Source organism: Cupressus sempervirens, chromosome 4, assembly GCF_028749045.1.
Source record: "Cupressus sempervirens isolate cs-2001-9-10 chromosome 4, ASM2874904v1, whole genome shotgun sequence".
NCBI classification, from domain to species: Eukaryota; Viridiplantae; Streptophyta; class Pinopsida; order Cupressales; family Cupressaceae; genus Cupressus; species Cupressus sempervirens.
The window spans coordinates 908,584,797-908,601,072 of NC_143121.1; the positions used below are offsets into that span (position 1 = coordinate 908,584,797).

Consider the following 16,276-nt stretch of genomic DNA (forward strand, 5'->3'; position numbering starts at 1 on the left):
AGCTTAAGAAGACACCTAGCAGTTTTTATTATTCTCCTTATCCACCGTGAGGTTTAGTTGGCTGTATACCCACCAGTCCTCTCAGATGCCATGTCAAACAAACTCTCCCTGTCGTGCATGACAGTCCAAAAATAAAATATTACAGCGAAATTACAAAACAAAACTAAGGTGCGTGGACTTACTGCGGGAATATTCCAAAATAGTACAGCTTTTAAACTCCCCTTTTAACTTAACAAAAAATAGTAAGTTATATGCTTTCCTTGAAAATTAAACCTCACCATACGCATGAAATATATATGTCAATGAATGTTGCTGAACAGCATTATTTTACTTAATGATATATGTACGATTCTTAGATCTAAATTATTACTCATATTCCACTTAATGATTGATGACTACACAGTCAATCTCAAGTGACATGCGAACAAGCCGTGGCGAGGACGATTATTGGTTCATTTCTAAATTCTTTCTAGTAATTCTAACTGTAACAGTAGTGCTTTCAAATCACAAAATCTAGATGTGGCGTAATAGCAAAATCTCCAACAATGGTTGTAACTACAATTTGCTGATTCTTGCGCTCGAAGGAGATGATGATTCATGAAACAAATGTGAGACTACCCAGTGGGTGCACCAAAAAATCCTTACGCAGATGAATCAACCCAAAAAGTTGGTGTCTTGTTGACTCTAGAAAATGTTCCCAAGTTCTTACTTACGTGCTGTTCATACGCTGCCACGTCATCTCCTTCCATTTCTTCGGAAGTTCAAAGTCGGCAACGCTACAGTGAAGTACAAGAACGGCAAATAGGAATTGCGTTTAATGGAACAGTAATATATTTGTTTTGCCTACCGAACGACCAAACTGCACAACGACCGCGCAACAGATCTGGTGACAGAAGTCGATGATGATGATGATAAGTATCGCGTACATGTTCTCTCTCTACTTCAGCCTCATCAGTTCCTCTTTCTCTCTCACTCTCTGCAGACCTCAGAGGAAAGAGCAATGGCGGCCACTATGAAGACGTTCAGTGCCCTACTTTTGTCAGTTTTTGCACTCGTACTTTTTCTGACACATTCTGCTTCTGGGAAACACTCGCGGCTCATTCGGCACTACAAATTCGATGTGGGTTGTTCATCATTGCAATGATTTTCTTCATACAATTAGATTGTCGCAGTACTTGTAATCAACTGTATCCTGATTGCTTTGAATGTTTGGGTACTTAACATATTTATGTATATTTTTAATGTTTTATTTTTGCAGATACAACTGAAGAACGCGACTCGTCTTTGCCATACAAAGAGCTTGATCACTGTAAATGGCCAGTTCCCTGGGCCTGCCGTAGTTGCCCGTGAAGGTGATCGTGTGATTGTCACATTAACAAATCACATTACCAACAACGTCACGATTCATTGGTACGTTCAAGAGGTTGCCTGCAAATAGAATTCATTCTTTTGCAAATATTCGCATTGCATATATGATATTTTTGCAAGGAGTTGAATTTATAACTTTTTCCTTTTCAGGCATGGAATCCGGCAGCTGAGATCTGCGTGGGCAGACGGTCCGGCGTACATAACGCAGTGCCCGATTCAGAAAGGGCAGAGTTACAAATACAAATTCACAATCACGGGGCAGAGAGGAACACTCTGGTGGCATGCCCACATTTCATGGCTGCGCGCCAGTTTGTATGGACCAATCATTATCTATCCCAAAAAGAACACCTCTTACCCGTTCCCAAAGCCAGACCATGAAGTTCCCATTGTTTTCGGTAACTCATTCAGGATTTTCTCTATCATTGCCTCATGTATATACATATACACAGGAACTTAGAAATGAAAAAATTAGAAACAATGTTGGTATGTGCAGGAGAGTGGTGGAATGCGGACACGGAGAGTGTCATCAACCAGGCCATGCAAAATGGGGGAGGACCTAACGTATCGGACGCCTATACCATAAACGGCCTGCCTGGACCCCTCTACAACTGCTCTGCTAAAGGTAAACTACTCAACCATCTCCTCATTATCACTATCAAGTAATATATTGATTTTATACAACTACTATTGGTCATATGTCATGAAAATCGAATATGGATATTGGAATCTATGAATTGATAATTTCCCATGTGTCAATATTATTGCAATGCAGATACATTCAAGCTGAAAGCCATCCCAGGAAAAACATACCTTCTGCGCATAATCAACGCTGCTCTGAACGACGAACTCTTCTTTGCAATCGCCAACCACACGATGACCGTGGTAGAAACAGACGCCGTATACGTGAAACCGTTCCAAAGCAACACCATTCTCATTTCACCTGGCCAGACCACCAACGTGCTCTTAACTGCCAAATCACAGCCACCCGCAGCCAGATTCCTCATGTTCGCTCGCCCTTACGTCACCGGCGGCGGCACTTTTGACAACTCCACGGTCGCCGGCATTTTAGAATACGCGGCTTTCCCCAACTCCAGTACAGCTGGTAAGTTCCCGCTGATAAAACCCGTCCTTCCGGCCCTGAATGACACCTCTTTCGCCACCAACTACAGCAGGAAGATGAGAAGCTTGACTCCTCCACCGGTTCCTCAAACCGTGGACAAACGATTCCTGTTCACAATTGGGCTCGGACTAAACCCTTGCTCGAGTACTACAAATACAAGTATGACAGGCCAGACATGCCAGGGTCCCAACAACACAATGTTCGCGGCCTCCATTAACAACATCTCGTTTGTGATGCCCACGACGGCTCTTCTGCAAGCCCACTTCTTCGGTCACTCCAAGGGAGTCTACAACCGGTCTTTCCCTGACAATCCGCCGTTCGTATTCAATTACACGGGCACTCCTCCGAACAACACGAGCCCGGTGAGCGACACTCGGGTGAAGACGATTCCGTTCAACACAAGAGTAGAGCTGGTTTTGCAGGACACGAGCATCGTGGGTCCCGAGAGCCACCCGCTCCATCTCCACGGCTTCAACTTCTTCATCGTGGGGCAGGGCGTGGGTAACTACAATGCCTCTTCCGATCAGTCAAAGTTCAATCTTGTGGATCCTCCCGAGAGAAATACGGTGGGCGTGCCCAGCGGAGGATGGGTGGCTCTTCGATTCAAAGCTGATAATCCAGGTACGTACGTATATTGTGATCGAATGAATGGAGAGCTTAATGATACATTATTTATGATGATTGTTTTATTTTGAAGTGTATAAGATAGATATGGGTGATGATATATTTGATGGGAGAGATGATGATGCAGGGGTGTGGTTCATGCACTGCCATTTGGAGGTACACACGAGCTGGGGACTGAAGATGGCGTGGATTGTTCTCAATGGAAATGGGAAATCTCAGTCTCTTCCGCCGCCTCCCAAAGATCTTCCCTCCTGCTGATCCATCTCCTCATCATCCTCTGCGCTACTGCTATTTATTGTCCCCTTCTTCTATCTCGGCTTGCAAGTGAATCTGAAAATTTGGAGTGATCTAAATTAAGGCAAACAAGGTTTTTTTGGGTTTGTAATTCAATGAAGCAAATTCATGGTGGAGAACTTGTTCGAGGGGTAAAAGGTCCAATTTTATTTTGGGTAGTGAAAGTACACCTATGTTTGTATCACAATTAGGTGCCTCTTCCAAGGAGTATGGGCAGTCCCATATTATGGCTGGTATGATAGACTATCAAGAACCTTCCCTTTCCATTTTTAACCATTCTTTTGTAATCAATTTGTAATTGTCTAATACCTATACATTATATGAAACTTACTTTCCAATTTTCCAATTTTTACCAATGAAATATTCCATTGTTATAGACAAATTGAACAATTGGAAATAATATGATAAAATGCATCAATATTTGCAACAAACATTCTAGTGAGTATATCTGTATAGATTAGTGAGATTAGTGTTTGATAGAAATGTTCGTTGATATTGTAATGATAAAATTAATATATTAATAAAGTGAATGCTTCAAAAAATGTCTAAAAGAAAAATACAATGTACTATGATATTTAATATTTTAAAAATATATGATAAATTAATAGTGTTAATATTGATACAATATATGTAATCAATGAAGCAAATTCCTACTAATATGGTTCTTTCTAAGAGCTAGTAAATTTCTACAATCTATAAGATCTATCAATGTAGTTTTTGGATTTGATTATGTAAGTTTTTTTTTTTGTGTCAATGCTTCAGATCACACACTGTGATCCATCATAAGGATGAAAGAATGAAAACCATAGAAGAAAGTAAGATAAGCAACAGACTCCACAGACTCAAAAGAAGGATGGGGGGGACAGAAGAAGGATGAAGGGTCAAGGTAGGAGTGTCACATGGAAACAAAATATAATAAGGAAGAAATAAAAAGGAAAATAAAATTAAAACCAAAACCCAAAAACCAAAAAACAACTCATAAAAGACATGTTGGTTAACAGTTTGTCTCCCTTATCTTTTTGGTTTAGATCTTGACTCTTAAACTTCCCAATGGCTTATGGAGGAAAAAGAAGTTACAACAGAAAGGGTCAGTGTAGTAATCTATCAAAGACCCCTAAATTGAAAGGTACAACTCCCTTTTGACTGCAAGATTCGCAATGAATTTTGTATTTCAGATTTTCGAGGTATGCTCTTAACTAGAGAGCAAAAGAGGCAAATGCCAAATTGCTCAACACTTTAAACAACCTAGGCAAGTGAAAATGGGGACTTACTCACAAAATGCAATCTATTTTGACTTAAATACAAGATATAAAAAAATGCATGACTAACTACTACAACGAGAGAGTAGGAAGGATAACAGAATGGATAATTCCTAAATTACAAAGTTAACTAATATTTTGACAATACTTGGATTATCTATCTTTTAGCTACTTCATTAGTCAGTTTCTAACCCTCTCATGCAATGAACTACACCACACACAAAAATTATGATGTATAACAGAAAGATCAAAGAGATACTTATGTTGAAGAAAGTAAGGCATACAATTTACTGAAAGAAGGAAATAAAACCAAGTTCATTTACATTCATTCAATTTTCAACAATAGCACATTCATTCCATATACTATATTGAAACTAAATGAACAACATAATTAAAAATGGAGTTAGAGTCACACATAGTAGTCCTAGTTATAGGGGTTCACCCAAAAGTAATTTTGTTGATCTTATTAACTTCCCAAAAAGTCACATATATAGGCCTTCTCAAAACGGCTAGTTAAATAGATGAGTGCATTGTAGAGAATCTCTAAACAGAATAAGCCAAAAATAGGACAAGCTTGAATCATTGTATGTTACAGAGATTGAAAAACACCATGAATGGCTACAAAAAGAAAGAAGAGAGAGAATGACACATTTCTGGAAGAACATCAGAACATCATGCCTTCTTAATAGTAACTGCTTTGGCTCTGTAAGCTTTCATAGTGTCATTTACTTTGCCTAGTTCCTTGACATTTGGAATGATGATATTGTGAGCTCGAATCATCCAGTAGTCATGCACCTTAGTCAATTCATCAATTTTGACTGGAACTTCTCTAATTCTCTCCTTATGATTGAGTCTACTAATGAGAGTTCTTGGATCTTTGACATTTTGAAGTTGAGTGGATCAACTACTTCATCAACAAATGCCAATAACTTTGACTTCATCCTCTTAGTATCCACAAGCTTACCATTAGTAGACACAAAGGACTCTATATGTAGTATCTTAAGATATTCAAATACTTTCTCAATAACCTTCTACACCAAGTCATGCACTTCTTTGAGCTCATTGGCAGACCTTGCAAAGATTTCCACAATAAATTCTAGAGATTGTTTACAATGAAACAATGGCTTGTTACATGTTTTAATGATCCCATGCGAGATGGCAACACTGTTCTTCATATTGACCACTTCCTGCAATAGTGCCAATTACTTTGTTAGTTTATTTGTTGCATTTTGCATGGTGGTCTAATGGCTAGAAGCTGCCTCCCTCAACTTGTGAGCATCCATCAGAAGATTTCCCATGTTTTCAATCAATGGGGGATCTTGAGCCTTCATTTAATCTATCCATGTTTGGCCAATCTACTCGAATTGCCTCTCTTGTTGAAATTTTAGGAGTAGACTCTTGTTCTCCTCTACATTAGGGTCGAATTGGCTGGTTAATGTTCTCCCAAGTGCAGATTTGATATATTCCATCAACTCTCTATTTGAGGCCTTGAGGACCTCATTTTTTGCTCTGAGCTCTTCCAGCCCATCTTCAATCTTCTAGTTGGTGGACTTCCATATGTTCACCATGGAGTCACGAACATGGATGCCAAGATCCACCATTCTGATATGGAAATCATTCATAGAAAGCTCGTGAAATTTTCCCTCCTTTTGTGGCTCTACAATTTCTACTAGCATGTGGCGAGTGGATGGATTAGTGGCTAATGCAACATTATATTTTTGCTTCTTCATTTTCTTGGAGGGTGGCTGAGAGGAGGTGGCCTATGTGATCAAATCTTTTGATGGAGCCGCTTCTTCATATCTTCTCTTCTTCTTATCAATGGTCTCCTCGAGCCATTAGTCAATAGAGAGCACATTGATAGAAGACTAAAAGGTAGTAGGATCAAACAACTTCTTCGATACTAGGGGAGTTGGCTTACTTTGGGAAGCAATAGGGAAGGCATCAACCTTAGTCACTGAGAGGGCCAAGGTATCAACTTATTGAGATGCGTCTTGTTCTTGGCCATCTATGGGGTTGGTTTTACCATGCAAATTGATGATTTGGATAGGGGAGGTAGGCTTGGCCACTAATTTCTCTTATTCTTTCTCCTTGTCCTTGTCTCCTTCCCTCTCCCCAAATTTTCTAGTGTCATGAAGAGAGCAACCTCCATAGGTAGGAGTGATTGACACATTCTTCTCTAGAGGTTGGTCTCCACCTTGACCAATAGATTGTAATGGGCCTACAAATGTCTATGTAGTAGTTATTGTGGTGGCTGCTACAATTTTTTGGGCAGTTCCAGAAAATACTCCACCTATAGAACCAATGCTCCATGTCCTCTTCTTCCTTTCTTGGGTCCATTCTATCCATTTGTCTGTTCTCTTGATTATCCCATGCATGAGGACCTGCAGGTGGGGTAGACACAATAGGAGTGCCTTTGATCTTCTTATAAGATGAGGGATACATGTAGGTGCCATCATATGCAAGATCAAAAACATCAATAAAATCATTAAATAATTTAATTTCCTCAATAGTTAATCTGGACCAAAAATTCTCCTGAGTCTAGTATTCATTAAGACACCCGACCTAGTAATCTTCAATATCTAGAATGTTTTTGTAGGTGTATCCCAGCTTTAAATGGTCCCTTACGAAGTTCACTGGATCATATTGAGGCCTGAGTACCTCATAGTCCACCAATTTGATTTTTTTCTTGAAACTCTTCACTAGATTTTGAGCATCAAATCTAGAGGCACGGGAATAGGGTCCAACCACTATGGGGAAAGGAATCCTAGTTATTCTCTTTACGTTTGAACACAAGGTGTTCACTTCAAGAATTTGTCGGCATAATTTGACTAGAACCACCTTGTCCTTTGAGTACTTAGGCAGTCTCTTCGAAAAACCATCAAAGGCACCTATTCGTGGGTAAGAGAAACTCAAAAGTTGGATGAATGAGCATCCAAACTGATTGATGACCGAAATTGCCTCTGGTGAAAATCTCCTCTTAGGGCATCCTTGCAATTCTTAGTACTGCCTCACTGTGAAGGCATCATTTACTACCACATACTCCTCAAAGCTTCTTTGCAGCTACAAATGGGGGTAGAACTCATATATCTTCATACGTTCATCATAATTTTGAATGCTAGGAAGGTTAGGCCACAAATGGTGAGTAGGCAAGACATAAATTAGATAGGAGGACATGTAAAATTGTTTAAATCCTCTGGCCAAATTCATTCATGAGGTGAACTCATGATAGATAATCTGTGTCCAGTCAATTTGCATATCTTCGACACAAATAGCTTGCACCAAGAAGAAATGGTGCTCGATGAGCTCAATAATATCCTCCTTTCCCTTTACTCTGAGTAGTAGAGCAAGGATATCTACGATCTCCCTCTTCAAATTAGTACTCAATAGGGTCTTGGGCATTTTTATCTTCTTTGAGTGAGGAGTCTAAAACCATGTCCTCTGCATGTCTTCCCTTTTGAGGGTCTTCTTTTAATTAAACATTGACAAAAAAGAGCCAAAATTTATCACAATACTCCTCTTTTGTGGGGATACTGAACGTGGACTGCATTAGTTCCTTGTTGATCGAGATGAGGATGGATTGATCAGGAAACAAACTATTCTTTACTTCTAGGTCGTATCTCTCGATACATTCCTCACTATGCAGGAACAATAGGTGATATTTTCTCCAACTCGATATGTTAGGGGAATTCGTTAACATAAGGAAAACACCAAAACCAAAAGGTCACACAATCAAATCAACACAAAAAAACTATTGGCTTCATTATTATTCATAAACATGCATTCACAAAAATAACACACTCCAGCAAGAATAACTACACTAAGAATGAGAGCACCAATAGAATATATTATTGCATCAAAATAATGGCATGTAGTACATATTACATCCATGTATTTATAAGAAATCATCTCATCCCTTTGTGCTAGGAGAGAGAGTTCTTAAAATGTAACTCATGCTAAAAACTAATAAAACAAATCTAATTATATACAAATTAACTCTCTAAATCGTGCTAAGTAGGTCTTCACCCTTGCTTATATGAATTAATGGGTGCATGAGCCTTTATGTGACTTAAAACAATGAAAGAAGAAGTAGGTAAGAAGGAAGTTGCAAGAGGATCTGAGAGTCACTATAATAGGTTGATATAGAAACATGAATAGGATCCTTTTGAGTAGATGGAGGGGTCAAGTTCGAGCTTCTTCTTCTTTCCTCTTCCAAGGCCCTAGCTAAGTGAGTCCTTTGAATCAAGGGAACATATTCAATCTATTCATCCTTGTTTTCTTTTGTTTTAGCTTCAAGAATTATCTTAGGGACCTATGGGGGTGGATTTTTTTTCTTCTTCAATCTTCTCCTTTGTGTCCCTACCATAGTGGGCTGAATCCTAGACTTTTTAGGAGCTAAGGGTGGGGTTTCTTTCTTTGTACCTACTGGTGGAACCCTCTATTCTTCCTCTTCTTGTACCTATTCACCCTGCACCTATTCTTCCCATAGCCTTCATCATTTTATAAAATAATATTGAAGATGTTGTTAAGAAGTTTGCACAGATGTGGAAACTTACTTATTGGTTTACTATAGTCAAGGAAGGTGAACAAGAACCCATTGAAGTGAAGGATGATCAAGAAGATGATCAAGAAAACATAGTTGAGGGAGGAACAAGAATGCAAATAGATGACAAGACAATAGCTAAGGAAGAACAACATGAAGAGCAGAGTGTGCAAGACACACAATTGCCTAGTGTCAGTCCTCAACATGTAACAAGTGAAAACATTGAAACAATCATAGTTAATGATGTTTCTAATTTATCTGCTCAGAACATCAATCCCTTTACAGAGGAAGATCTCAAGAAGATACTTGATCAATCCACACTACAGGAAAAACTTTGTGGTAATCTTGTATTGGTTAGTATGGATGAATTGCAAAAGATAGTGACTAAAACAACAAGGGAGGAGGTGAAAACACAAGAACCACCTACCATCATCCCTCAAGTCACTAATGTAAAACCTTTGGTCAAAAAACCTAAAGCTACATCAGACAAGGTTGATACTATTGAGAAGGATATAGTGGAAGTACAAGCCACTACAGAAACATAGAATGAAACAGGTCAGATAATCCTATCTACACCTACAACACAAGAACAAGGTGCATCACAAGGCATTGTAGCAAAACAAGGAAAGCCTAAAGGGATAGAGCTAACACCTAGAATGAAGGAGCAAGCAGCTATACAAGCCTTGGTAACCTTATCAGGATCTGGAACTCCTTCCACTCAAACTCTTTAGAAGCCGAGCATAGATGCAACACCATTGCAGATCTCAGTGTCGAGCCTGAGTTCATCAAAGGCTAAGGAAGTTATTCAATATGGAAATGTGAGCCTTGATGAAGAGATTGTTCTACCAAAATATGATTATGATAGAATGACTATAGAAAAAATGGGCATACTCCAACAAGCCCTAGCAAGAAATAAGCATTAGGAAATGCTTAGAAGGGAGCACAGGCAGAAGCAAGCATTGTAGGACATAAAAGACATCTTTTTAGATGCATTCAGGCTGTCAACTCAAGATGAGACCAAGCCTCTAATTGAATAGCTAACAAACATAGTGGAAAAGGTCAGTGATGTCGACCTAGATACAAATGCTAAGTTATTAGAATGGTTAGAAAAAGAAATTTCAGAGCAAAGTAAATGAAAAGATATCAGGTGACATAGCACTAACATAAGTTGCATTGGAAACTAAGGTTGAGGATGTGAAGAAGGTACTTGAGAATATTTTTTCATTATACACTAAACTGTGTAATCCAACACTCTTCACCCAAGAGACCAGAAGTCATATTTTGAGTCTGGAAAGTTAGATTAGTTCAACAGGTGCAAAACTGCTTATGACACCAGCTCAGAGTGAGAAGCACTTCAGGACATTGCTTCAAACCCATAGTCAGATAGTTGCATTTTCAATAGATGAGGCCAATATAAGGGACAAATTGATTAGCATCAAGAAAAATTTGATCTTTCACATGGAAATTTTGCACAAGGAACTAGGCTATGCTAAAACTCTAATGAAGGGAGACCCAAATCTTTCTACACTAGATGGTCTAGTCCACCTTGCTACCAAGCTAGCCATCCAAATCAAATTGTTGGATGTAGCATGTGAGAACTGGGATGCAGCTCTCAAGATAATCCTAGATGTCCATAAATCCTTTTTGGACAAACACACTGTAAGTGTATAGCCCATCAACATAAGTGTCAAAAAGGGGGAGAACAAGATAATGGGGGAGAGCAAAAAGAGAGAAAAGGAGAGAGAATTTTGGGGAGATATAAGTAGAGTAGAGAAATGGGGAAGAGTAAGCAAAGGGGGAGACATAATGATAACAAGAATAGGAGAAAGAAAAAAAGGGATAGAGAAAAGAAAGATTAAGCTAAAGGGGGAGCAAGCACAAAATAGCATGAAGTCAAAGAATATCAGTTGAGGCATATTTACTCAGTAGGAGCACAAAATTTTGGATACAGGATGGACATATCAACTCAGGGGAAGTTATCAAATTTTGAGGTATACAAGTTTTGAAAGTTTGAAGTTTTGTACATAAGCTGAGTTATAGATATGTTATGCTCGTAAGGTTATGGATATTATTGCATACTCAAGATTTTTTGACACTCATGTCAAAGGGGGAGATTATTGATCTCATATTGGTTTTGACAAGTGAGTGTCAAAACTCTTAAGTCATTTACTTAGTTCATACTGAACAAGTAGTACATGTCAAGCACAACATGTATATTATAGAGCATGTCGAGTCATAGTGAGTGTTGAGCCACTCATGTGCCAAGTCACTCAAGTGCCGAGCAGATAGTGTATGCCGAGTGATGCAAGAATTGAGTAAATAGTGGATGCCAAGTGATATAGATGCTAAGTCATAGTATAAAGATTAGTTTATGCTGAGCATCAAAGACTTTAGATGCTGAGTGAAATAGTTTTGACATATTTGTTCGTAAAGGCACAAACAACTATGTAAACCATTTTTGAGCTGACTAAAGATATTTTGGAGGTAAGTATGAATCTTAAGTTGGATTTCCAATGCAATTACATGCAGCCAATCAAAAAATGGGAAGGATTAAGCGGCAAAATGGATGAATCATAGCCGTAGATTCATACCTAACCCTAAGTCACCAAAGTCTTCTTAAGGAGGATAAACCCTAAATTTTCTATGAATGTTAAAGGAGTGAAGAGAGAAGTTTAAATGTACAAATAGAGCATTCATGGTGGCTAAGGAGTTATGAAGTGAGACTACATTGTAGAATCAGTTAGAGCAGAACATAAGAAAAAGAACAGTATACAGCAAAGAGACATATGATCAATGAGGATTGAGAACACATCAATTTAGAGGTGATTTATCATCAGGAAATCAAGTGTTAATTGCAGGATCAATGCTGAGACATTCTAATAGGTGATTTCAGTCAAAATCTCTTAACAGAGTAGTCCTAACTGGTTGTATTGAAATCCTCTAACAAGGTGCTTACTTAATTGTGAGTTAAAGTCCTTTAGCAAGGCACACTTCTAACAGGGTGTTGAAATCCTTTAACAGGGGAGACCTTTCATAGGCTAGATCATATTTCATGGTCAAAATATTGTAACCTTTATTAGATACACTTTATTACTACAATAGTGAAGATTTGTGGATGTCATCCCCACCCCAAGTTTACCTTCTCATTGGAGGGTTTCTGGCTAATCATATCTAGTGTTATATGTGTGTGAATGTTTACTTGCTTACATGTTTTAGATGTACATGCTTTACATGATATTTTAGTTTACTCATTGAATGTATGAGATGGATGTGTGGTGAAAGTATTTATGGGTCCAAGTTTAAACTACTAATTCACCCCCCCTCCTTTTAGAAGTTTAGCTTTCCTATTGTAATTCCAACACTTGTTTCTATACACCCACTTGGTACCAATCACATTTTTATTATTTGGTCTAGGAACTAGAGTCCATGTCTTATTTTTCTCAATTTGTTCAATCTCTTCTTTCATGGCTTTACTCTAGTCCACATCTTCTAAGGCATCTTTTACTATTTTAGGTTCTTGCATGCTCAACAAACATGTATCATTTCTTAACATGTTCCTTGTCATTGGTCTAGCATCTTTATCTCCAATGATTTTTGTAGCATGATGATGTCTCTTGATGTACTTTGACAATCTTGGTTCTACTCTATTTTCCTCATTTGGTCTCTCAACTTATGAATCACTATGTATATCTCTGTTAGGTAGTTCAACATTTCTTTCATGTATACTAATATTAGAATCAAAATGTGCCTCAACTTCATTCTGTAACTCAACACCTAAATGTAGCTCAGTTCTTGCATGCAACTCAGCATTCTTAGTATGTGACTCAGCAATCACTGAAACTTGTTGTTAGTTTGCAACTTGATTTACAACATCTTCTTTAGAAAGAATACCTTCATAAAAGTATACAAATGATTTGTATTCTTCTGATTCCTTCATAGGTTCAGCCTCATTACTTCTATATATTCATCAAATTTCACATTTGCACTTTCCACAACTTTGTTAGTGTTAGTATTTAAACCCTTATAAGCTTTAATTCTTGTGGAATAACCCAAGAATATACCTTCTTCAATTTTGCATCTAGTTTACCATTCCTAAAATCTTTGAAAATATAACACTTTCTTCCAAATACCTTAAAATATTTTCCATTGGGTGAGTATCCATACCATAGTTCAAAAGGTTTTGAATGAGTACCTTTCTTGACTTGTACACAGTTCAAGGTATAGATAGTTGTACTTACAACTTCTCTTCAGTCTTTCAAAGAAACATTTTTTTCTGGCATGAGTGTCCTAGCACAGTCTATTATAGATTTGTTCCTCCTTTCAACAATTCCATTTTGTGGAGGGGTTCTAGGAGCATATGTATATCTTTTGATTCCTCTGTCATTACAAAACATCTCAAACTCATTTGATGTAAATTCTCGTCCTCTATCAAATCTCAAACATTTAGAATTTTACCTATTTCCTTCTCAACTCTTTCTAAGTACCACTTAAACATTTGGAAAGCATCAAATTTCTATTTCAGAAAAATTACTGTCATCATTCTAGAATAATCATCAACAAATAGCATAATGTACTTACCTCCTTTGTAGCTTTTCACATCAATTGGTCCACACAAGTTAGTATGAACAATCTCTAATATTCCTTTAGAGGTATGAGACTTATTCTTAAAAAATTTCTTTGTCATTTTGCCTAATTGAAATTATTTGCAAATTATATTGCATGGCTTCTTCAACTTAGGAAAATCTGTAACTCTTCTCATGTTACTGATACTTGTCTCACCTAATCTAATAGTGTCAAATTTAATACTAACTAATAATGAAAGTATTAACAATACTAAAACAGTTAACACTTATGATAGGATGAGGTTATCACCAAAAGGAAGGCAAACCAAGAATGGTAAGCTCCTTGGGTATAAACCTATGATGATGTAGATGTGTCCTTAATGGATGGGGATGTATGCTCATAGTGTGTTCAAGCTTCCAATAGGTGGGGGTTTTTACCAAGTGTGTATATAGGTGAAGGTTTCAACAATGGAGGTATGGATGGATTTCGGCATTATGATGGTATTTTGGTAGTTTTTAGGCTCTCAAAATATCATTATAAGTTTTCTTGAAAAGTGGATTCTATTTGTGAAGGGAGAGGGTTTCATTTATAGGCTAAGGGGTAGAGGGATTAATGGCCAAGATGCAAGGATTGGGAAAAGCTTATAGAGGGCTAGGATGTCCTAAAAGAAAGCACATGGATTGTGCTAGTTTGGAGCCAATTAGGAGGTGGCACATGTCACAGGGTGATTCGATGGAGGGAAGGGCAAGATGAATAGTCAACAAAGGAGGCTTAAGAGATAAGGGCTTCATAAATGTTCATAAATGCTTTGTAAGAGCTTTTAATGCTTGTGTAAGAGCCATAAATGCTTGAGGGTGAGGGTGAGGATGAGATTGTTGACTTTGGCTTGGGTTAGCAAGTCTTAAACCTTGCTTAAAGTTGTGTACATGTTTAGGAGGTGGATTAGACTTAGCTTAGAAAGGGGGTTAGGGGGCAAGTGGCTTAGCTTTGATGGAATGGGTTAGTTAGGTGGCTAAGTGAGGTTAGTATGGGTGAATATGTTGGATTAGGGGTGAAGGTTGGGTTTAGGGATGGTTTAGGGGTTTAGAATGATTTATTTAATAAATGGGGGATGTGAGATTAAATTAAATAGATTTAAGGATTTATTTAATTTAATAGAAGAATAGGGATTTAATTGATAAGTTGATTTTGGGTTATCCTTTGATTTTATCAATTGGACTATAGTTAATTAAATTAATTAATTAACTAGAGGATGACAATTAATTAATTAAATGATAAATATTTAATCAATAATGTCTTAGAAAATGACTAAATATGATTACCTAGTAGTGTAATCAAATTTAGGTGTCTACAATACTAACCAAGTTATCAAAATTAACATGACATAACATCTTGTGCCATAGCCACACATCATCAAGTTCTACAATTAAACAAGTAGCACCCTCTATATCAAGATAGAATAGATTACATCTAGTTTGATCACCTTTTTCAATTAGTTTTCCATCAGTATCATATATCTTAGAACTCTTGTTCTCAAGCTCAACCTTGCAACCTAAATTATTTAGTTGTGACACACTCAAAAAATATAGTTAAGTCCTTCAACATAATAAGTATTGTCACATAAAATCTTTTCTATGAGTTTGATAGAACCTTTTCCTTTTACCAGACAAGGTGCATCATTACCAAACCTTCAATCATTTCCATCATAATAATTCAGGATAATGAACTTACTTTTATCTCCAGTCATGTGATGTAAACACCCACTATCAATAATCCATCTATCATTCTTGTTCACACAAGACACTAGTGTAGTTGCCTCATCAGATTCATCCTTCATTGCAACATACATCACTTTATCATCATGATCGTCAAATCCATCATTTGTTTCCTCTTCAGCAATGTAGCAAGACTTCTTGCCTTTGTCTTTGTAATATTTAATGTCTTCATCTCTTCTACTTTTTTACTGGTCTCCACCTCTATAATTTTTCTTCTCTGGACATCTAGTAGAAATATGACCAACCTCATTGCAATTGAAACACATGATAGGTAACTTGCCTTTGAGCTTTCCTTTACCTCTGTGAAATCTCCTTGCTAGTAGTGCTTCAAGTTGTTCTACATCTTCTTCATATAAATCACTGTCATTGGACACATATTTTACCTTAATCTTCTTCTTCTCATCGGGTTCCTTTAATGATAGCTTGGCCTTGAAAGAAGATTCAACATTGTTAGGTTTGTAATTACAAAATTAGAAAGTTGAAAAGTAGTGAACCTACCTACCATACCTTCAAGAGTCAAATCAGTGCCTTGTATATATCTTAGTTCTTGTATTATAGAAACTCTAATGGCATAGATGGGCATTAATGTTCTCAAAACTTTGCTTAGTAGAGTATCATCATCTATTTTACCAGTAGCTCCTCTTATTGCATTAACAACATCCTTTATCCTAGAGCAATATTGAGCAATATTCTCACCTTCTTGCATTCTCATATCATCGAACTTACCTCTAAG

The 16,276-nt window shown here is 37.4% G+C and overlaps 1 protein-coding gene across 1 annotated transcript; it reads left to right on the forward strand.

Annotated features, from left to right (window-relative positions):
- The first annotated feature begins 949 nt into the window (after nucleotides 1-949).
- Nucleotides 950-3,752, forward strand: LOC149564340 (laccase-17-like). Its single transcript, XM_089827402.1, has 6 exons — nucleotides 950-1,120; nucleotides 1,259-1,410; nucleotides 1,519-1,763; nucleotides 1,862-1,990; nucleotides 2,141-3,109; nucleotides 3,240-3,752. The coding sequence occupies exons 1-6, from the start codon at nucleotides 1,001-1,003 to the stop codon at nucleotides 3,368-3,370; spliced, it is 1,746 nt and encodes a 581-aa protein (XP_089683528.1). The 5' UTR covers nucleotides 950-1,000; the 3' UTR covers nucleotides 3,371-3,752.
- The last annotated feature ends 12,524 nt before the right edge of the window (nucleotides 3,753-16,276 follow it).